Below are 23,139 nucleotides of genomic sequence, written 5' to 3'. Positions count from 1 at the left end.
ATCCTTTTGCAGGTCTTAATTCTTAGCAACGCTTTGAGGGCGCAGAAGGATGCTGAAGATGAAAGCTGTCAGATAGCCCTCGGTAACCTTCGATTAGAAGTTATCAAGCTAAGAAATGAAGCCGTGGAAAAATATAAAATCCTACTTTCATTGGTGGACAAAGTGAAGCAAGACGAAGCAAAATTTAACGCTCAATCTGAAGCTCATAAAGTCGAAGTTGAAGACCTTCAGAAAAAACTTGCCAAAGCTAATGAAAATTTTGAACTAGCAAAAGTGAAACAGGAAATAAGTGAATGGTCGAACACTAGGCTAGAGAAAAATGTTGAGGAGCTTCGCGAATCCAAGGAGAGATGCTTTGAAAAATCCTTGGATTGTGTAAGAAAATTGAAAACCAGCTTTGCCAAGGTGGGTGCATATTCCTCCGAAGAGAATTTCATTCGAGGTGACCCCGAGGGTGTTATTGATTGGATAAGCAGAGAAGCCGAAGCTTTTGAAGAGATCCTCAGTGATCGCGGGGACTTTGTGCCTTCGCCGGCGCTCGGGGGGTTGCGGCAATTCTGGAGAAGGCTGGTTGTGACCATGTTAAGGCTGCAGCCCAGAGCGAAACCGCCTTCTCCACAGACGACACGAAAGACCCTTCGGCCGAAGCTACTTTAGTGGGTGGAAAGTTTTACTCCGATGTTTGGGTGAACGGTGACCGAGAATTGGCCAACGAAATTATAAAGAAAAATGAAAAAGAAACCCAAGATGCTCGAGAAGAAGCTAAACGAGCCAAAGAAGCTGCCGAGCGCGCAAGGCGTAAAGGTATTATTTTTGAATTTTAGCTTCGGTGTTTATTTTCTGGCTTCAAACTAACAGTTTGTCTACTACAGCTGAGCTCCCACCGTTGCCCGAGCCATACGACCCCCTGACTGATCCCGTCATGAAAGAAGCGCTGGATTTAATGAGCGTCGCTAACTCCATCGTCGACGAAGTCGTCGATAGGCTGCTGAATGAAGCCACCGAGAAAATTCTTAAAGAAGATTAGGCTTTTATTGTAATGATACGATGTAACATTTGGTGTATGAAACAATTAGTTAGCCATGTAAATTAATGCAATATATTTCTTTGCGATGCATGAAATTTACGCACATACCGTTTTTTGAGCTTTCGGCGAAAAAACACCTTCCCTTCTTTTGATGCTTCGTAAAGAAAGAAGCCCCTTTTATGGCTAATCTGTTGTGATAAAATTGTATTGGCCGAAAGTTTGCTTCGTGCCTCAGCTCATTTTCATTCAACAAATTATTGCCGAAGATCTGCTTCGTACCCAATCTTTGTTATTGATGCGATATGATGTATGATGTAATGTTATGCGGAATTGTGTGATGATATGATGCAATATGACTGTTATGTCGAACACACACACATGCCCACACTGGAACACGCAAGACTCTGCATCCCCTTAGGGACGTCTTTGGAGTCTTTAAGCTCTGCATCCCCTTAGGAACGACTTTGGAACTTCTTCACCTTCTATTTCAGTGGTATATAAGCTCTGCATCCCCTTAGGAATGACTTTGGAGCTTTTTCACCTTTTATTTCGGTGGTATTTAAGCTCTGCATCCCCTTAGGAACGACTTTGGAGCTTCTTCACCTTTTATTTCGGTGGTATTTTGGCTCTGCATTCTCTTAGGAACGACTTTTGAGCCTCGGAACTTACTCTGTGCTCCCTTAGGAACGACTTTTTTTGTATCTTCGGAACTTACTCTGCTCCCTTAGGAACGACTTTTGTAGCTTTGGAAGTCTGTTAGGAAGAAGCATTTTACTTAATGATACAAGCACAATTATTACATGAGGCCAAAATTAAGTCCTTTGTGACTTGTTTTTCATACAAGAAAAATAAGATGACAGAAAAGTTAAAGATACATCAAGGGTAGGATATTTTTAGTAGATGTGCTTGGATTCAGGCACGGTGCTATTGACTGTGCGAGCTTCGGACTCCTCCCGAAAATCGCACTACTGTTGTGCGTGCTGGTGCCCTTCTAGCTGTTGGCTTCGGGTCAGAGTAGGTGGTAGCGGTGGTGGTAGTGGGAGCTGGGCCCAAGAAGCTTGAGAGTGACTTGCCGAAGTGACAGAGGTCGTAGGCTGTTGATTACCTACGTACTCTGGGACATAGGGAGTAGCATGAAGCAGTATGTAGGACCTGCTTCGACTGATTCTGCCGCGCCTCAGCTTCGGTAATCTCCTTTTGCTTCTGGATTGTGACTTGGCATGTTTTTGTGGTGTGGCCCTTGTCTTCACCACAGAATAAGCAATATAACCTTCTAGGATGATCTTCGTTTCTTCCTTCGAAGCCTCTACCGCCTCTACCCCTTGGAGCTGGTGGCTTGAAGGAGCTTTGTTGTGGTCCTGAAGACTGGGAGCTGTGTTGTTGCCTTTGAGGTTGACTTCCTCTATCATCACTTGAGCTAGAATTATGGATCGATCTGACGTTCCTGGGGTGAATTCTTCCTCCGAAGCCCCTGGTCATTTCAGAAAACATGTATGCTTCTTCCCTTCTTTGGTGGAAATCATTATCAGCCCAGATGTACTCATCCATCTTCTGAAGAAGCTTCTCCAGGGTTTGTGGCAGTTTCCTGGCAAAATACTGAGTCGTTGGTCCTGGCCGAAGCCCCTTGATCATGGCTTTAATGACAATTTCATTGGGCACTGTAGGCTCTTGTGCTCTTAGACGCAGGAACCTTCGGACATACGCCTGAAGGTACTCCTCATGGTCTTGCGTGCACTGAAACAAAGCCTGAGTAGTGACTGGCTTCATCTGAAAGCCTTGGAAGCTAGTGATTAACATATCCTTAAGCTTCTGCCATGATGTGATTGTCCCTGGCCGGAAAGAAGAGTACCAAGTTTGTGCGACACTTTTGACTGCCATGACAAAGGATTTCGCCATGACTGCAGTATTGCCCCCATATGAAGATATGGTTGCTTTGTAGCTCATTAGGAACTGCTTCGGGTCTAAGTGCCCATCATACATTGGAAGCTGAGGTGGCTTGTATGATGGGGGCCATGGGGTGGCCTGCAAATCTGCTACCAGAGGAGAAGCATCATCAAAAGTAAAATTGCCATGATGGAAATCATCATACCATTCATCATCGTTGTATGAATTGTCTTGACGAAGCTCTCTGTGTTGGGGCCTTCAGTCTTGGTCATCCTGGGTGAGATGACGCATTTCCTCAGTGGCCTCATCAATCTTCCTCTAGAGATCGGCGAGACGAAGCATCTTTTCTTTCTTCTTCTGAACCTGTTGATGGATGGCTTCGAGGTCCCTGATATCTTGGTCCAACTCCTCCTCCTGAGGTGTTGGGCTGGTAGCCTTCCTCTTCTGGCTCCTAGCTTCGCGTAGCGTTTCCTGATTAACATCCAGCAGCTGCAGTGCAGCCCCTGGCCCTGATGTCTTCTTCGGTGGCATGACGAAGGTCAAAGCTTGCCGAAGGTGGTCGAGTGAGCTCACCGGAGGTGGGCACCAATGTTGGCCACTTGTTCTCAAATGCTATGAATCAAGAACAAGGCAACACAAGTGTTAATGGTTAAAGACTTTTGTCCTTCGAAACATTATCTCGTTTAGGATATAATGATCTTCGGACGAAGGTCATGAAGGACTTACCTTCATCATTTTAATAAGCAAGGATGTAAACAAAGACATATGAAACATGAAGGGATTATGAATAATCATTTCAAATCATTAGACTATTCAAATTCTTATTATCTAACATAAACAAACATCAACGATATTTGAATTACATTTGTACCTTTGACTTGGCGGAAGGTGAAAAGGCAGGAGTGACACGTGAGTGATTACAAGTCAGCGTGAACAGCACGGTGTTACTGTTCACCTATTTATAGGCACAGGACGCAGCCTCAGCAAAATTCCATTCATGTCCCTGACATTTACTGTTAGGCAAAAGGTAAGTTGTTGAGGACTAGGTAGTCTTTTCTCTTTTAGGTCGGTTTCATTCTCCACCACCATCCTTGTGCTAAGACGAAGCTTCTCCAGCCACAGCTTCGGCGATGATTCATCCTTTTTCCAGATCACGCTTTTCATACCATACACACCTTCATCTTAAGGCCGAAGCTTCCTGTGACAGTATACTATACTAGAAAACATGTTAGTCGTGTTTTTGAGGGCATTCGGAAGAAGAATGCCCCCAACACTTGCATTGCCAACACATCATGAGCAAGTAGATAGAGGATACAATACTCGTCAATCTGATTTTTCCACCATGCTAGGATATCAAATGTAATCTGGTTCGCTTTAGAAGAATTCAATGGTGGTTTTTCTAAATACATATATAATTCAGTTAATTCCCCACCAATACCACATTACCCACTTTCAAATAGGTAGTTATATATCAAGCTCCTCATCCATGTTGCCCATAAACTGATCTAAAACTGATGGTGCAAATCTGTGATTGGTATTGCTCTAGGAATTAGGTGCAACCAAAACATAGCATTAAAACATGTTCTTTAGGACACCATTATACTTGTCAAGTCCATACTAGTAGGTAACCATATAGAACTTTTTCATGTAATCTTCCATAAGTCTTCTCTTGAACCTAGGATCAAGAACATTTGCTACACCAAGAGCAATACTAGACTTCTTCTAGTACTTATCAAACATGACACTCATATCATTTGTCATTTCACAAATAATATTATCACTACTATGGCACCTATCTGATAAGAAAATATTAATCTCACAAAAGCCTCTAAAAACATGTTGGCACTTGGATATGTAATACCAGAAAATATCATAGTCGGTTAAAGATTTTTTCAAGAAAGGAACTAACATAGCAGTCTTGTCCCATGCATTTGGTGAAGGAGCAATACTACCTACAACGATCAATTGAAGTGAACCTCTCAAAAGCGGCCTTGTAGTAGAGAGCATCCCTCAACATTTAAAAAAAGTTGAATTTCATTGTGTAGACACATCAACTAAGAGATAAGGCTTTGGTGTCCAACCCACATTCAGTAGCGTATTTCATAAACTCCTCCCACTACAGTGGTGATCTCTTAACAACAAGGACGAAAGCTCTAATCTTTTAAGTCACAACAGTAATCACACGCATACCATCTTTAAAAACAAATTTAGAATATGATAGACACATCTCACATGAAAAATAGTCCATCACATACTATACTTCTTGAGTTCTACAATTACATCCTTAACATCCACTTCATTTGTAGATGAATTATCCAAAGTCAAAGGAAATATTTTTCCCAACATAGAATTTCAAAAGATAAGAACTCACTGTATAAGACAACCTCTCACATGTATGTCACCCTTCAACATCAAAGAAATTGATAACCCTTTTCTGAATTTTCCATTCATCATAACCCAATGAAAGGTGACACACATGTAACTCTTGTTTTGGTTGGATGTCCATATATCCATAATTGCACTAAAGCGACTTTAGATGGTTTTGAAGTATGCATGCAACTAATCTTTCTTAGCTAAATAGTAGTCCATTATATTGTTTCTAACAGTGACACAATACTTTAGAAGAACATTTGGGAGCATTGATTTGACCCTTTCTATAAACACTTCATGCTCAACCATATTAAAAGGATACTCAAGAACAATCATAGCTTCATAAAACTTTTTCAAGCTAACTTCTTGATTATACTTTTAAGGTTTAAAATAGTAAATCCTTGTCTCATTATCCTTACCAGGCGTGAGTTGTTGTTGTCCTTTCTTTACATGGTGATACTTATTAGGGAAAATTATTTGTGACAAACTAACAAAGAGTGGTTTCAACTGTAGGACACTAGAAATATCACTACTTATCAGGAACACACTGAGAAATGTTGGTTTGTTATCAATAGCACACCACATCGATTACAATTTCAATTTCAGGAAAAATCTTGTAGACAAAGTAATGCTGGAAATGGAAATTTTAATCGTTGGAGTGTGACGCTGATAATAGCCAACATTCATCAGTGTGTTCCTGATAAATAGTGATATTTCTAGTGTCCCACGACTGAACCACTATTTGTTAGTGGGTCATAGAAAATTTTCTGTAATTATTAAGATGTGTCCATAAACCACTCCTATAGCATTATAAGGATGTCTCCAGCAACTATAATCCCCTATTTTAAACTTCACTCTACAAATAGTGTAATCTACAATACAAATCTCCTATTTTAAATGATCTGCTGCATACAGTCTAAGGGGCAGTAGGGTGCCTTCTTCATGAAGGTTGGAGACGCCAGTCTCCTATCTGAATTCTCTCTTTACTTTTTACATTTTTTCTCCATCTCTTATTCACCACCATTTGTAAGTGCAAACATCACATCCTCATGCTCAAGAACCGGATCAATATCACCCAAACTAGACATTAGACACGTTGTCGAACCAGTGTGCGAGGCACACAAAGCCTACATGTGACTACAAATTTCACTAGAATAGGTCTATCATTTTTTGTTTTTCTAACATGACAATGGTTGAAAAATGTAACGAAATCATCGAGTTTGTGACATTTTTTGTAGTCATTTTATTTAATGAAAAGAAATGAATGTCGCAAAAATATTATAATGTATGTCCAATTTAACCTTGTGACATGATTTGCTATGTCATAGTAGGTAATTGATCGAACACAAGACATGTTGGTCCACAGGAGGGAGCATTACCACTACACACGAATAAGTCTATATAACTTTTGACGTTTAGAAGGTAGTCTACTTCACACACTCACCTTCAAAACCAGTTGTTTAACCCCGTCAACTAGACAAATAACCCACTGAGCAATTTTAATTGACAATTTTGATGACGTGACACTAATTTAAGTTACACTAGTTTTGGCTTTTTCAGTTCTATCATTTATAGTATCTAAAATTTATATAATTTTAAACAAAATTTGGTAATTAAATATTATATTCTTCCTATTTTTCTGAAATTTTAAGAGTAACACATTAATTAATAAAAATAAAAAATATATAAAAAGAGTTTAATATTTTTATCCTTGATTCATTTTTAATTTTCTGAGGCGAAAACCTTTACAAGATCTAAATAATTGGATTACTAAACAAGTATTTTTTTGTTGATTTATTAAGTAAGCTAAATGATCTTTATCGTAAGTACTAACCAAATCAATTGTGTAGTTGTTTTTATAAGAATGATCTCTAATTTTTACGCAAACATTTTTTTACCTAAACTAACATACATAAATATTTCCAGAATTTTCTGAGAACTATAAATGTAGACCCATAATTCACATAAATATTTCTAAATACTTTATATAGGTCTAGATTTAAAATTCTAAAAATATTTGTATATGTTAGTTGAGCTAAGAGAAAATCTGTGTAAAAATTGGAGATGATTTTATTACTATTTTCTATGTATTTTTTTAAAATATAAATTTTATTTAGTTAGTAATTAAAAGAAAGACGGCTTAACTTGTTAATAAAATCAACGAATTTTTTAGCTCTAGTAAAATTTTTAGCTTTAGAACATAAGAAATAAATTAGGGACAAAAATGTTAAGCTCTTTTATTTAGTTTTTTATTTTTGTAATTAAGTTGCTATTCCTAAAATTACAGGAAAATTAGAGGGAATATAATATCTATATTGTTTTTTGTATAAATTTATATAAAATTTAGACACTAGTAGAAGATAGAATTGAAAAAACAAAACTGGTGCCACTTAAATGAGTGTCACGTCATCAAAAATCATCAACTAAAACTGTTTAATAGTTTATTTGACTAGTTTTGTATAGTTGAGTGTGTTAAACAACCAGTTTTGAAGGTGAGGAGGTAAAGTAGACCACACTCTAAAGATTGGAGGCTTATATAGACTTATTCCACTTCACACACAAATTTGTTTGTGACTATAGGTAGTGTATTTGGTTTACAAATTTGTTTGTGACCATAGGCATGCATTTGGTATATCGATCGACATAGTAATAAATATGTGAACAAGCAAGACCAAGGCTTAGGGAAATGCTAGAAAATATGGATCATGTTGAGTAACTGAAAACATGTAACATCTCAAATTTTAATTTAGGAGTTAAATAAAAATTTTCTTTTTTATTTTTGTAGAGTGAATTATCCTTTTGACATACATTTCAAATTAAAACAAATAGATGGTAAATATAAATATTTTGCATGGTGTGCTGGAATTTTAATTGTTGCATTTAAATGGAGTTCAAAATCTAAATTCTGTTTAAATTTCGTTTGAAATACAAAAAAGAAAAAAACTGAAAATAATTGAAAAAGAAAGTAGTGGTAGAAAGTAGAAGCTCTTGTGTAATATTAAACATGTTCTTGTTGTAAATCTCTTGACTATACTATAAAATTATTATTTACTTAGTGCATAAGTTGTAATCTATTTGAACGATGTCTCTCGACCTCCCGGGATCACACGGCTTCATCTATAGACTAACACTACCACTCAGAAGCAAGTTTCTTTGTAGATAACCACTGTCACCGGAAGCAAGAATGGCTATCTCGTCGCCTAGAGTGCACTAATTAATTAGAAATAAAGTGTGAGTTAGTGTAATGTATTGATATATGTTTGATTGTTTGTACGCGAAGTTTCGTAAGCCGTGTCGATACAAATTAGGATATCACAATAAGGTATTTATGAAACATCTCCTTCCAACTCATGTGTAACACCCAAAAATATATTTTGAAATTTCAATAAAAATATTTCCTTAGATTAATTTGAATAGGAGGACTTTTATATGGTGTATACATTTAAAAGAATATTTTCTTAAAACAAATATTTTTGTTTGTGCACTGTATGCTGGAGTGTTATTTTTTCCTTTGTGAAGTCAAATTTGTATCTAAATATTTGAATTTAGATTTAAACTCTTTTCTAAAAATTTAAAAAGGTTTCCCTCTATTTTTCTCTTGTTCATGGACTGATTTCCTGACCGTGGTTGTTAGAACCATATTCCCCGAGTTCAATCATTCAATCAATACTTTGTTCCTTGTCTTTGCAAGCACAAAGCCTTATGAGAATGGCAACGACTGACGAGTAGGACCCACTCGTTGGAGTTGTCTCGTAACTAGAGTCACTAGACTCCGTCATCACGATTATTGAGAGGTCTAAAATGAGTAGGACTCCAGAATACAAATATGGCAAAGAAATTATTGGAATAGGAGAGACAAGTTAGAGTCCTAAATAGATAGGATAATATTCCAACATACAAGATAGAGTTCTAAGCATGTAGGATAGGATTCTAACAGAGAGGTGGGGAGTTGGATTCACTGGACTAGGTTACCAGATTAAATCTATAATGTGACCTACTCATATTCACCCCTGTAATCGTCCACTCCTTTAACTATATAAGGAAAGGTGGGGAGTCCAAGAGAGCATACCATAATATAAAATATCAATAGCCAACAAAATACTTTCATAGGGTATTATCTCATGATGAGAGCCCAAACCTGCCTGATTCAACCTACCCCACTTCGACAGTGCAATTTGAAGCCTAAACTACAGAAGCATCTGAGAAGTAGGAGTTTCCTAAGGAAGGAAAGTGTGTCCTTGACCATGTTGCTTTGACTTAATAATATTTACTAGATTGTTCTCACCTATGCATTGTAAAGTTAGGTTAACCTAACATGTCGTAATAGGTTGCCCTACATTTGTTTTTCCTATACCTTGTTTATGCCTAGGTTACTTATTATTGTGTAGACGCTAGAGCTCCATTTGGTTGTGGGATAATGATACATTTAAATCAAGACCATGTTTTATTATTGTCGATTTATTTATTGTGCATGATAAGATCATGTTGTTTAATTGCAACATGTAGTGACCACCACCTGAGGAAATAGTGCAACCATATAGACTATTATGACTCTTGTCTTGGCTAATTAATTAGAGAAGCTAGTGTGTGAGAGTCTTATCCGAAAGGGGCAAGGAGATAGGAGTTGTTCAAGTATAGTGTCTCGCCAATCTTGCTGTGATGGCTTTTCAAACCCAGGGAAACCTATACCACTTTGCCTAAAACCGTAGCAGGTTTTCTTATGCTAGTGGAACTTTATAAAGACCTCGTTGCATTTCTATGCAATCACACATCAGAAGTGTGGTATTGTGCCAGATCAGCACAACGTGGTTGGATGCAAAGTTCGTTGAACTTTTACACGACTTGTGGGTAAAGATGTATAACATCTATAGAGAGTAAGACTAATATATCAGTCGTCCCCACGATCAAGAGGGGCTCAGACCCTCACATGATTAAATGATGGAATTAAATTAAACTGAACATACATTTTATTGTTGGTATTTCATTTATGATCATTTATTTAATTTGGATATTATATAACTGTTAATAAAATTTTGACCAACAAAAACTTAAAAGCTAAATGCATATCCTCAGCCATATCCTTGGTAAGCCTTACACTATATTTTTTCCTACAAACTTGCTGAGCCCCACCATAACTGAGCTCACCCTTGTGGGATTTGTTGCTCAGAATTATGTCAACAGGAGGACTACTACGAGGAGTTCGAAGATGTCGTTGCTTCGGTCAACCAGCTTGTGGCTTGCGACTGGGAACGTCACTGTCATCATCGTCGTCGTTTAATTTATATTATTTAGGTATTTTGTAAAGATATTATACTTGTATAATAAAGTAGGTGACACTGGTTTCTATACACGTAGTGTCATATGTGTTAAATTTGATTCTAGCACGCGTATAAGATGCATCAGGATTTGTACTTCAATCCATGTGTGATAGAAGTAGTATCAGATCTATGTTGACTGTAGAACGTTAACCTAGTTAAACCTAGCTAAACAGTTTCCTACTTACCTTTGACACTCTAATTCTTTCTATACTTTCCTTGGTCTTTTCGCAATGCTTTTCTCCTGATTTCTCTTACTTCTTCTTTCCTAAGGACAAAGGGATTTCACACATAGAATTTGCACCTAAGGTTTTGCCTAAGGAATAGGAATTTTGACTTAGGAACTAGAAAAAACTATATATATTTAAAAAAGGTTAGAGTGATTGCCTAATTGTCATTATGACCAATGTTGGATTTGCTTCTATGATTGAGTGTGATGTGTTGTGGAGTTATGTCCGCAACGACATCTTATTAATCTCTACTCGACTACCCTCGTTAAGAAGGGACAAGGGTACGTCCATAGGCGAGGTCACACGTCCGCCCGCGTGCCTGCCCCCCGTTCTCCCGTCCGAGATTGCCATCATCTTCACATCCCCGAGCGCTTGCTCCACTGCGTCCTCGCACCCTCCCCGACCTGCTCCACACGGTCCTCGCCCCGCCGAGCGACTGCTTCACGTTCTTTGTTGCATCCCACGCCCGAGACGAGACGCCACCCCCTCATCGACCTGCTCTGCCCCCTCCGCGCATCCCCGGGGTCCGTGCCCAAGATGCCTGCCTACCCCCGTGGCTATGACATGATGCGTGGATCGGCACGGCACAGGTACGTGATGCGTAGGGCTGGAAACGAGCCGAGCCCAGCTCGGCTCGATGCGGCTCGGTGCAGCTGTGAGCCGAGCCGGGCTCGGCTCGGTCATGTTGCGAGCCTGACTGAGAGGCTCGGCTTGGCTCGGTAACGACTCACGAGCCTCATACTAAATCACGTTTAGAGTATAAATTATATATTGTTTATTATATATAAGATAAAAAATTATGTATAATATATTTTTAGACTACAATATAAGTGTATCACGTATCAAGTTCAAGAAATTCAATAAAATAGTTCAAAACATAATAATAATATGGTATAATAGTATACTTGACGTTGTTAGCTCGGCTCATGAGCCGGCTCGCGGTTCTGGTGAGCTGCAAAACTTGGCTCGGCTCGGGCTCGTTTTGGCTGGCGAGCCGGCTCGAGCCGAGCCGAGCCACACCGAGCCCGAGCCAAATTTCCAGCCCCTAGTGATGCGCGAATCGGCGTGACATGGGAACTTGGCCACATGAGGTGCCTCGGCGTCGATGACGCGCAGGACAACTCACCCCCATCGTGCCTCCCGATGACCATCACGGGGACACCACCCCTGACCGTGCCATGATCCCTCTCAACCTCCTCATCCTCCGCCTCGCCCCTCCTGCTGTGCGCCACATCCGCCTCCATCGCCGCCGCCCCTCCTTGTCCTCCATCCGTCGCCTCCAGGGGCGGAGCCACCATGTGGGCAAAGTGGGCCATGGCCCCACCTCAATTTTTAGACTTCTTATACCTACTTTTTGTATATACAATAAAATAAAAAATATTAGGTATATGAGACCAAATTAGATAAACATCAGGTCTACCACATCATACCATCGACTAACTCATAAGGTCTAGCCCATCATCCTAGGCCACGACCTATGTCGACTAAAACACGGAATGAGAAAGGCATCAACCGCACGTCCGTAGCATCCAACCCCCTGTTTAGCGCGTCCTACCATTGTGCCCAATGTTCAACCACCATCCAACAGTCAGCTCATCATCGTTGGCCTACCGCTCAGCCATCCACCCAAATGTCACTGCCAACCATAGGACATCGTCGCTAGCCTGCGGCTCGCCTGCCATCGCTGTCAGCCCATCGTCTAGCCGATAGCCCATCATGGCCAGCCCACCTCCACTCGGCCACTGTCCCGCACTAGAGTGCAAGCTGCCACAACACCATAAGATTGATGGTTTAATGGTGTTTTCGATGTTTTTTCTATATAGTTTTGTTCTTTTACTTACATTGATGCTTACTTTCATGCTATCGATTGGAGTTTCTATCGATGATTTGGCGTCGCTAAAAGGATTTTCGATATCCACATTATTTTGTAATAGTGATATTATAACTTAACTTTTATGCTATTACTAAGAAACCACTTATAGTTTAGCATTTTTTTGTGATTTCTCCATTATGGATTGGCCCCACGTGAACTTTGGTCCTTCGTCCGCCACTGATCGCCTCAACAAAGACCCCGTCGCTTCCACCTCCGACATCGCGTGGGAGCACTGGATCTATGCCTTCGCACCATTTGTGTGAAACGGCACGCCTTTCTCCTTGCAGATGCGCCCAGTTTCCTCGAGCGGCTGGACGTCGCCGATCTCGTTGTTGATGCCTTGATGGCCATGACAGACACTAGTCTGGTGTCCAGGCAGATGGCGTCCTCGAGCTGCGCGAGGTTGATGAGCCTGTCCTTGCGCACGGGGAGATAGGTGACCTCGAATCCCTCCTGTGTTGCAGATACCTGCAGGAGTCCAGCACGCACTTGTGCTCGGTCCGATGATGCGCATGAGCTAGCGCACGTAGCCAAAGCTAGAGAGGAGCAGCTGGTTAGTAGTTAAACCATAACATAACATGGTGCGTAGATTTGTGTGAGCATGGCCATGGAAGCTTGGATGGTGTATGCGGCCAGGGGCGCTGACCCTGGAATTCTTTAAAACAAAGATGTATGGTTTGATATTATGCTCTATTCTGGATTGCAGCTTGTGAACACATGTCACTCTGTCATATAGGCATATAGCATGGTCTCTGTAGGACTCAAAACTGGCAACTCTTCCACCACCTAATAACCGTAAGTCTATTTTGTTGGTCGCCAGATTCTGTTTAGAATTCTATCTAATAACCCAACACATTGAATCACCTTTTGCAGTTCCCCGTGGAGTACTTTTAGGTTGTGGTGATTTGATATTTTCATCTCACATGATTTTCACCATAGTTTTTGTTCGATCTTACCATAAATATGGTTCGAGATGGTAATTGAGTTTTACACCTATTTTGTTTTGATTGAACCCTATCAAGTTCTCATTGTCTCCTGCGGTTATTCCTGAAATGAAGCTAAACTATGTAATTGTATTCAGGTTTATTAAGTTCTTTGCTTGGTTCATGGCTATAACAACCCATGCCTTTTGTTTTCAGGTTTATTTTCACCATGCTTTTTGTTCGATCTTACCATAAAAATGGTTCCATGTTGTCGTCTCTTTGGTCCACCTGCCTGTGGCTTGTGATAGGGAACAACAACATCGTCGTCGTCGGGGTCGTCGTTTAGTTTCTATTATTTAGTTAATTTTTAAAGACATCATCCTTATATAATAAAGTTTGTGACAATAGTTTTTATACGTTGAGTCAGCATATATGTGAAATTTGATCCTAACACATATAACATGCATCTGGATTTGTTTTTAAATACATGTGTCACAAAACATCGTGCCAGGTGCACAAGAACTGGATGGAACAACACCCAATTTAGACATAGATTACCGACCAGTGCTAGCCTCACAAAGTCAGAGTGCGACTACAAATTTCATTACAAGAGATCTGCCATTCTTTTATAATCCTAGCATGGCAATGGGCCAAAATGTAACTAAAATGTTATGATGTATGTCTAATTTACCCATGTGACTAGATCTACTATGTGTCTATGCCATAGTGGTTCCACGTAGAGGTGTCGATGGGGAATTCCCCATCGGGTTTCGACACCCTATACCATCACCATGAAGCTATACTCATCCCCATTTATATATCCATACCCATGATGGGTATAAGATTTATCTCATACTCATCCCCATTTGGATATCGCATCCTCAATGAGTCTCCTTCCCTGACAAGAAAAGTATTATCACATTATATTTTATATGACATTGACTGTCACACAACACCTAACAACAATACATCACCAATAAATCTAACAAGTAACAAGAAAACATTGTTTAACCATACAAAACAACAAAACACAAAGTGACACATGGACTGGTGGACCCGGTTGGCCACCTAATTGGGGTGGATGGGTGCTTAAAAGGGTGGAATAGGCTGGGTTAGTTATTGAGCTTATTGCCTAGTATGTTGCACAACTACTTTTATTGGTTGAATATTACCCATGGGTAATTAGGTTCTGATGATTGCTTCTCAAACCTATAACTGCTTACCTAATGGGTGAGGATTTTGTCCCATATTTATACTCATGGGAACAATTTTGTTCCATACCCTAACCCTAATAGAGTAATTCCCCACGAGTTAGAGGATATCAGGTCCCCATTGACATCTATAGTTTCATGGTTCCACAACCATCATTCCCCTTCCCACCAAGGCCAACTTTGGGTTTTGGAGGGCCCTAAGCCAATCTCAAAATTTAGACCTTTATTTTTTCTTTTATATCGTCAACATTTATAGTAAAATAGAAGAAAACAAGAATAGTAAAACAATGTTACATTTATACTATTACCTTAAGTAAGAATAGTAAGAATAATATTTAGAGTATTAAACTATTTCAAATTACATAAAGTTCTAATCTCTCAAAGTAAATAACGTCGTCGATTATTTTTTGAAGCAAAATATGTTAATATAATTTTCAAATCAATGTTTCCAATATATCATTCTTGATAGAATATGTAGCTAAGCTATTTAATCTTTCTTGTGGAATAGTTGACCTAAAAAAGTTTTCAATAACTTCAACTTTGAGAAAGTTTTTTCAGGTGAGGCTACGATCAAGAACTAAGTTCAAAAGGAAAAGTAAATACTAGCAAATACTGCCATACTAATGTATAGATGATGCATGATATATAATCAAAGATGCATATACATACCAATATACCTTCAGAAGAAGATCGAGCAGTCCGGTTTGGTCTTAGGCTTTTCCTTGTGGAAGTTTTGTTTGAGTTTCATCTTAAATAAAGTAGCTCACCATATGAGCAAATTTGATGAAATGACAATAATTTGATAAGAACATACATAGAGAGAATTTCATCTAGATGAAGCTCAAGATACACAATTTTATAGGCAAAGACTAATATTGTATTTTTCGAAACGATGTAATAAAATTCTATATTAAAAATAACATTTGAAAAAATGGGCCCCTTGCTGCTTTGGCCCTAGGCGGTCGTCTCTCCCACATAGTGCAAGGGCCAACCCTGACTTCCTACTTTATGCAAAAATAAGGATTCGAAACTTGGTAGTTGGCTCCACATTCACACCCACCTAACCAACAAAACACATATCTTTTTTGTTTTATTAAAACAAACTCTATCACTGCTTAGAAACCGAAGGATTGTCAGACATCTAACTAGTTTGCTTACACACGCGACATACACAAGGGATGGCATACTACCACTGCTTCTATGAATTTGTTTGTGACTATAGTAGTGCATTTGGTCTACGAATTTGTCTGTGATTATATATAACCCTGTGAACGAGCAAGACCAAAGTTGGGAAAATGCTAAAAAAATACAGGCAGATGGGGCTCCATCCAACTCTTGATTCACGAGTTTATTCTATGACATGTTTTCATTGGCTGCACTAATGACCATCTATAGCATTATATTTGCATGTCGATTCACGATTGGTAAATTCATAAATTGTCATATGACCTTAGGAGAGAGTGAGAGTGTCCACCTTCCAAGCAACTATAAAGAGTTGCACATGAGAGTGTCTGTGTGAAGTGAAGTGACTGTGGTTTGAAATGGTTGTGCGGATGCACCATTCGGGCAAGGCGTACAGTGTATCATATGATTGGGAGGCACCGGAATACCTGAATGTGCTGCTGCATTATCTGTCACTTCCCTGTACGCACATGGATCTGCTTACAAAAGTAGAGGAAGAAGGAGGGCGGCAGAAGGAAGGAGGAGGTAGATAGAAGCAGCGTTTATTTCTTTCTTGATGATTTCTCTTCGCTACTACAGAGTTTAAGTATCTTTCATTACAAGGGTCACACAGGAACCCTACATAGACCCGACCCAACAGTGGCCCATTCAACGCACTACACCCATTCAGGCCCAGTAATTCTCACATTTGCCCGACGGACACGCCCTCCTCTCCTTGCTGCTTCTTCAGTTTCATGTGGCTTGTGTGGTGTGGATGAGCTCATGACATTCCCTCCCCCTGGAAAGCCTGCTTGACCTCAAGCAGGAGCCAATGGAAAGCGCTGACGCAAGGCTTCCTGATCCTCCCACGTAGCCAACTCATCTGGAAAGCCGGACCAGGTCACCAAGACTTGTTGGACCAGGCGTTGTCCTTTGGAAATACCACGAGACTGAAGCACCGGCATAGGAATACTAAACTCAGGAATATCAGTCGGTAGGGGAAGAGCATCAGGTCCTTTGTATCCTTTACCCAACTTGAGCTGAGAGACATGAATAACCGGATGGATACGACTGGATGGTGGTAGCTTGAGGTGATAAGCCACTTGGCCAACACAGTCAGTGACTTGGTAAGGCCCGAAGTATTTGAAACTGAGCTTTTGATGCACACGAGGCATAACAGAGGCTTGAAAATACAGCTGAAGTTTCAGGTAAACCCAGTCGTTGACCTCAAACTAACGGTCAGACCTGTGCTTATCGGCCTGGTTCTTCATTTGAGTTTGAGCACGAACCAGATGTTGACGAACAAGCTCTTGCATAACTGAACGCTCTTGAAGCCAGTCCGCGACAAGGGTTGGGACGACGTTAGTGATAGATAACCCAAGGGACCTGGGCTTGTGGCCATACAATACCTCAAATGGAGAGCGCCCGAGTGATGAGTGTAGGCTGGTGTTGTACCAGAATTCAGCAGCTGGTAGCCACTCCTTCCATTTCTTGGGGCATGCACTGGTGAAGCAACGAAGAAACGTTTCCATACACTGGTTGACGCGCTCTGTTTGTCCGTCCGTCTGAGGGTGGTAAGCCGAACTGAGCTGCAATGTAGTACCCGCGAGCCGAAACAAGTGCTGCCAAAACTGACTGGTGAAAACTAGGTCCCTATCGGAAATAATCACTGACGGAAGGCCGTGCAACTTGTAAACATTGGACATAAATAGTTGCGCCACAGTCAGTGCTGTGTAAGGATGTGATATGGGAAGAAAATGAGCATATTTATTAAACATATCCACCACAACGAGGATGCAGTTAGCATTTCTAGAGATGGGAAGGCCCTCAACAAAATCCATGGAAACAGTATCCCACGCGGACTGAGGAATAGGAAGAGGTTGTAATTTTCCTGGGTATGCTGAGTGATCCGGCTTGGGTTGGGCACATATTAGACAGTTTTGGACGAAGTTTTGGACGAGTGACTCCATGTGTTTCCAAGCAAAGATGGATTTAAGTCTGCTATATGTGGCTGTAGCACCAGAGTGACCACCCAGAGGAGAGTTGTGCAAGGCTGTAATAATACAATGTTGCATATCTGGATTCTATCCCACCCATATGCGGTTCTTATATTCTGTGCAAGGCTGTAATAATATGATTCTGTCCCACCCAGATACGATGTTATAGGCAAAGAATGATATTGTATTTTTCGAAACGATGTAATAAAATTCTATATTAAAAATAGCATTTGAAAAAATGGGCCCCTTGCTGCTTGGGCCCTAGGCGGTCGTCTTTCCCACATAGTGCGAGAGCCAACCTTGACTTCCTACTTTATGCACAAATAAGGATTCAAAACTTGGTAGTTGGCTCCACATTCACAACCACCTAACCAACAAAACACATATCTTTTTTGTTTTATTAAAACAAACTCTATCACTGCTTAGAAACCGAAGGATTGTCAGACATCTAACTAGTTTGCTTACACACGCGACATGCACAAGGGATGGCATACTACCACTGCTTCTATGAATTTGTTTGTGACTATAGTAGTGCATTTGGTCTACGAAATTGTCTATGACTATATATAACCCTGTGAACGAGCAAGACCAAAGTTGGGAAAATGCTAAAAAAATACAGGCAGATGGGGCTCCATCCAACTCTTGATTCACGAGTTTATTCTATGACATGTTTTCGTTGGCTGCAGTAATGACCTTCTATAGAATTATATTTGCACATGTTGATTCACGGTTGGTAAATTCATAAATTGTTATATGATCTTAGGAGAGAGTGAGAGTGTCCGTCTTCCAGGCAACTATAAAGAGCTGCACATGAGAGTGTCCGTGTGAAGTGAAGTGACTGATTTGAAATGGGAGTGCGGATGCACCGTTCGGGCAAGACGTATTGTGTATCATAGGATTGGGAGGCACCGGAATTCCTGAATGTACTGCTGCATTATCTAGCACTTCCCATTCTAGTCTAGAGTCCAGCTGCTGCAGAATGAGTTGTTCTCTGTTAGACAAGTATCCCTTTTCTTCTGATCAAAACCATCTTGTCCGATGTCCAGAACTTGGACATCCATAGACACATAGCGCTGAAGGTACTCCTCACCAAGAGCTGTGCGAGCTGTATTTGTGTTCTAAGAGTGTGTTTGGTATGACTCTGAGAGTAGCTCCACTCCAAAACTCTAGGTGCAGCAGCTCTACTCCAGATTTAAATGGTTTTCTCATAACCAGTGGCAGTGACGGGTATATAACTCTAAACTCCACGTCTAGCTTGCTTTTTTAGAGTTTTTGGAACAACAAAAGAGGTACTTCAAAAATCTGTACTGTAGCTCTGAAAACTCCATGAAGTTTACAACTCTGGAGTTAAGGTGTTTGACAGACTCTTGCTAGTTCCTCTTCAGAGTTCTGCTCTGGAGCCATGTCAAACACACCCTAAGTGTGGTTCTTGGTTGTGTCCGTAGTACGTGGTGCTTCATTAATGAAAGCCAACAATCGCATGATTATCATAATACTGTGCACTGCTGTCCTTTCTGTCGTCCCAAGCTTCATATCGTGTTGTGAGATAAATCAAAGATTCAGAGTTCGTGTTTTATTCTTTTATAAGAGTAATAGTTGTGCAAGCGCCCCATAGGTAGTTCCTGCAACAAATGGTTGATCTCGGATTGACCAAAAGCAACAAAGTTCAATGCTAAATTCATATAGGTAGTTCCGCACAGTAGGTACTTCATCAACCGTCCAGACTGAGGTGCTCGAATTATATGTCTGATGGAACGGAAAATCCAAAATACTTATCAAAATTCACAAGTGGATTTCCACGCTACTTACATTTACATTACTTGTCAGGCCTAGCTCTTACATGCTTACTTTATATCTTTGCTTCTTAATGACTGTAATTAATTTACTAGAAAGGTACGGACGACGCTTCTACTTGTAGGTGCTCAGGTATACTAATGGGTGTACACATCAGTTTTTTTTTCTATATGAATGAGAGAGCCATCAAAAAATAGGGAGAAAATGGACTCATATGCAAGAGACAGGTCCTACACGGGTTCCAAGACAAAGGGATGAATACAAAAAAACAATCTGAGTCAAAGCCTACTTTATTATATGGGTGTTTTTATTGCTCACTCTAGATGACAAGACAAAAAATTAGAGCCCGGAGAGCACCTAGAAGGGGTAAATAGGCGATCCTGCAAAAACATAACTCCAAACAGAAATTTGATTTACAATTAGGAATTAGCACAAAACTAAACCAAGTTTGAATGAGAAAAAGAGATAAAGTTCTCTCAGTTGATTGCTCTTTCAAGATATACTAGGTATATGCCTGTGCGTTGCTACGGAATCGACATGATAGAATACACTGATATGCAAAAGCACTAATTGTTATTCTATAGTCTATTAGCATGTTAAGGATGTTTGCATTAAGAGTTGATTCATTATCAACCACTGCATGCTTGTCCAATTGGTTGTCAATTTGTACTTGATTTTTCTCCTTCGAACAATCCATTTTGGCACTATTGTAATATTAAATTCCTACGTTAATAAATTTGTTACAATCATAGCAATAGCTTTTTTTAACTATTGCGAATAGAGGATTAAACATTAAAAGAATAGACGTTGATATTCTATATTTATATTGAGATTCTAATGGATTTATCAAAATCTACTTGCTGTTGTTCTATATTTCCTGAACTAAAAGGTTGTATTTTTTGGCCATCCATTGGTGAAACTATAAGTATATCTTTATTGTAAAAACATGTTCCTAAAACGTTTGCAAACTGTATTTGTTTGCTACATATAAACGTTGTTTGCCCTTATGTTGCGAGAAAGATAATAATCAAAGACTAACTTTGAAGCCAGATACATTGAAAAAATGCTCTTGTGGTCCGAGACGAGACACCGATACCTTGGTGTACACACAGAGAATGGAATCTACAGTGTCGGTCATCGTTGTCAACTATATGGCGGCAGTGCTATGGGAAGCTTCCATGCCTGGCCACATTGGTAGATCCACCCCATGTTTTTGTTTGATAACGATGCTCTCTGCAGATAAACTTAAGTATATTTGTGCATATTTACCATCTCAGGGTAATCAAAGAACGACAGCTGGATGATTTTAGCTTTTCATCACTGGATTAGAATCAAAATTATATGACCAGCAATAGGTTATCAAGTATCAATAGTTACATCATTAGATCAACAAACGAGGAGCTCACAAACAAAATTGTGCTTCACAAGACATGTCTAGTTTCCTACAGCTGTTATATGAAAGATGTGAGTAGGGAAAACACCATAGAACACTGCGTGGGAGCCAACTACCATATTCATGCCCCAGTTTCACCCGTTACTCAAAAAGAAAAATGAACTGGCTAACTCAAGATTCTGCAATTCCTTTAAAGCTCAATCAACTCACAACAATTCACGGTATGGGTTACAACATAAAAAAAATTCAAACGACCATGCATAACCAAAATCACCAATCTCCAATTCCTTGGCTGAACACCAACAGGGATCACTGCTGGAAAACCCGCAGCAAATTTGGGGTAAGAGAGCTAGAGATAAACCCGCAGCAACTGTAAGACTGCCATGTTCTCCATATGTCAGGACATAGTGTAACAAATATCTGCATTGATCAAAAAACAGCATCAGCCAACAATTCCTTTTAAGCTTCCCCTACCGAAATAAGAGCAGGAACATACATACCCCGTCAAACAAACAGTGTTGAGAGCATGCGATGACGGTAGCCCATATTACATGGCATTTTCCTTCTCATCTTCTGTAGCTGTCACTCTTCTAATGGGCAGAGAGCATGGCCGAGGGGCTGACACCATATCCTGCGTTCAGAAAGATTGAGAGTGTCAGTGATTAAACTAAAGCGTGTACCTTCAATTGTATACAAGCAGATGGCAAAACCTTGACAGAGTTGCCGAGGTAGTCACAGAAAGCCATGAGGAGGGTCATCTGCCTAGCCAGCCTGCCGTGTCCACTCTGCAAGATATAGATTTTTTTTTCAAAAAAAAGAATTCAGGATCAAAGGGAATTAGTACCGAGAATACAGAAAGCAAGGCAATAAAACCAGTGGGACATGAGAGAGAAGGCATACCCAGAACAGGAGAGGGAGGAATCCCGTGTAGAAGGGCACGGAGATAACACATGACAGCACAGAGAAGAAATTGTCCAGCATCTTGTGCTCCAACTTCTGCAATGATTCAACACATGAGAAACACCGAAGACAATTAAACCTACGAAACTAAAACATCGTAGTTTTTTACAAGACAACCATTCCATTCAAGTTTGATGTAAGACAGTAAGAGAATGAACCTTAGTCAGGTTCATCTTAAATTTACTAAGCAAGTTAATCCTACCAGCACCGAAGTTAATTCATGGTAGCAGTTGATTTGAAGAACAAGTCCAAACATGAATTCTCCACTACAAAAGACCAGATAGGTTAATTCAATTCAGAAACAAGGAGAGAACAAGAAAGATTGCAACCATCTTATATAATTCTGTGTGCTGCATATAATCGTTTCAGGTCACCTAAATTGACTTTGGAAGATGCATTTCCAACAGCATGGATAGCTAGAACAAACAAAAGTCGATGATTTCTCAGACCAAACAAAAGTCGACAGTAGACTTGTGCAATTCATGGGCAATATTGGGTAGCTAGAACAACAGAAGTTTGCTTACCCTCCATTTTGCAGCACAGAATTTGCAGAAGGACGCAGACGGTGGCAACACCTGATTTATGATGAGCCTTCTTATGTACACATCATCCTTCTTTAATGACACGTGAAATCTTGATGACTCGGTAACTGCCATCATCTGAGGAACAAGTACCCACAAGATTAGACTGGCTCCTAATCTGCAGCTAATGTTGTACAACTTGCATTATCAAAAGACAGATTCCAAGGTTCTAGAGAAACTCAAAGCGAAGAATCGAGCAAGACAAATTTCCAAGCTTACAGAAGTTTTGGTGTACAAATTTCCAGTAAAACAGCTAGTAATCTTGAGAACCTTACCAGTCCTATGCACCGGCCGACCCATGGACAGTGATGATCAAACCGCTCCACATAGTTATTGCAAAACAGACAACTTCATTAATGGCATCCAAACTGAAATGGTAGGATTGCAAATCGTAGGATCATAAATAATAGAATTGCAAAA

At 40.0% G+C, this 23,139-nt stretch overlaps 1 protein-coding gene across 1 annotated transcript; it reads right to left on the bottom strand.

Moving 5' to 3' along the window:
* Positions 1–21,695: 21,695 nt before the first annotated feature.
* LOC103646465 (lipid phosphate phosphatase delta) lies at positions 21,696–22,265 on the bottom strand. Its single transcript, XM_023301776.1, has 3 exons — positions 22,079–22,265; positions 21,889–21,963; positions 21,696–21,809 (listed from the first exon to the last, which is right to left on the bottom strand). The coding sequence occupies exons 1-3, from the start codon at positions 22,157–22,159 to the stop codon at positions 21,726–21,728; spliced, it is 240 nt and encodes a 79-aa protein (XP_023157544.1). The 5' UTR covers positions 22,160–22,265; the 3' UTR covers positions 21,696–21,725.
* Between the last annotated feature and the right edge of the window lie 874 nt (positions 22,266–23,139).

This window comes from Zea mays, chromosome 2, assembly GCF_902167145.1.
Source record: "Zea mays cultivar B73 chromosome 2, Zm-B73-REFERENCE-NAM-5.0, whole genome shotgun sequence".
Taxonomy (NCBI): domain Eukaryota; kingdom Viridiplantae; phylum Streptophyta; class Magnoliopsida; order Poales; family Poaceae; genus Zea; species Zea mays.
Note: the sequence above shows the minus strand (reverse complement) of the source record. Positions and strands in the feature narration are given on the sequence as shown.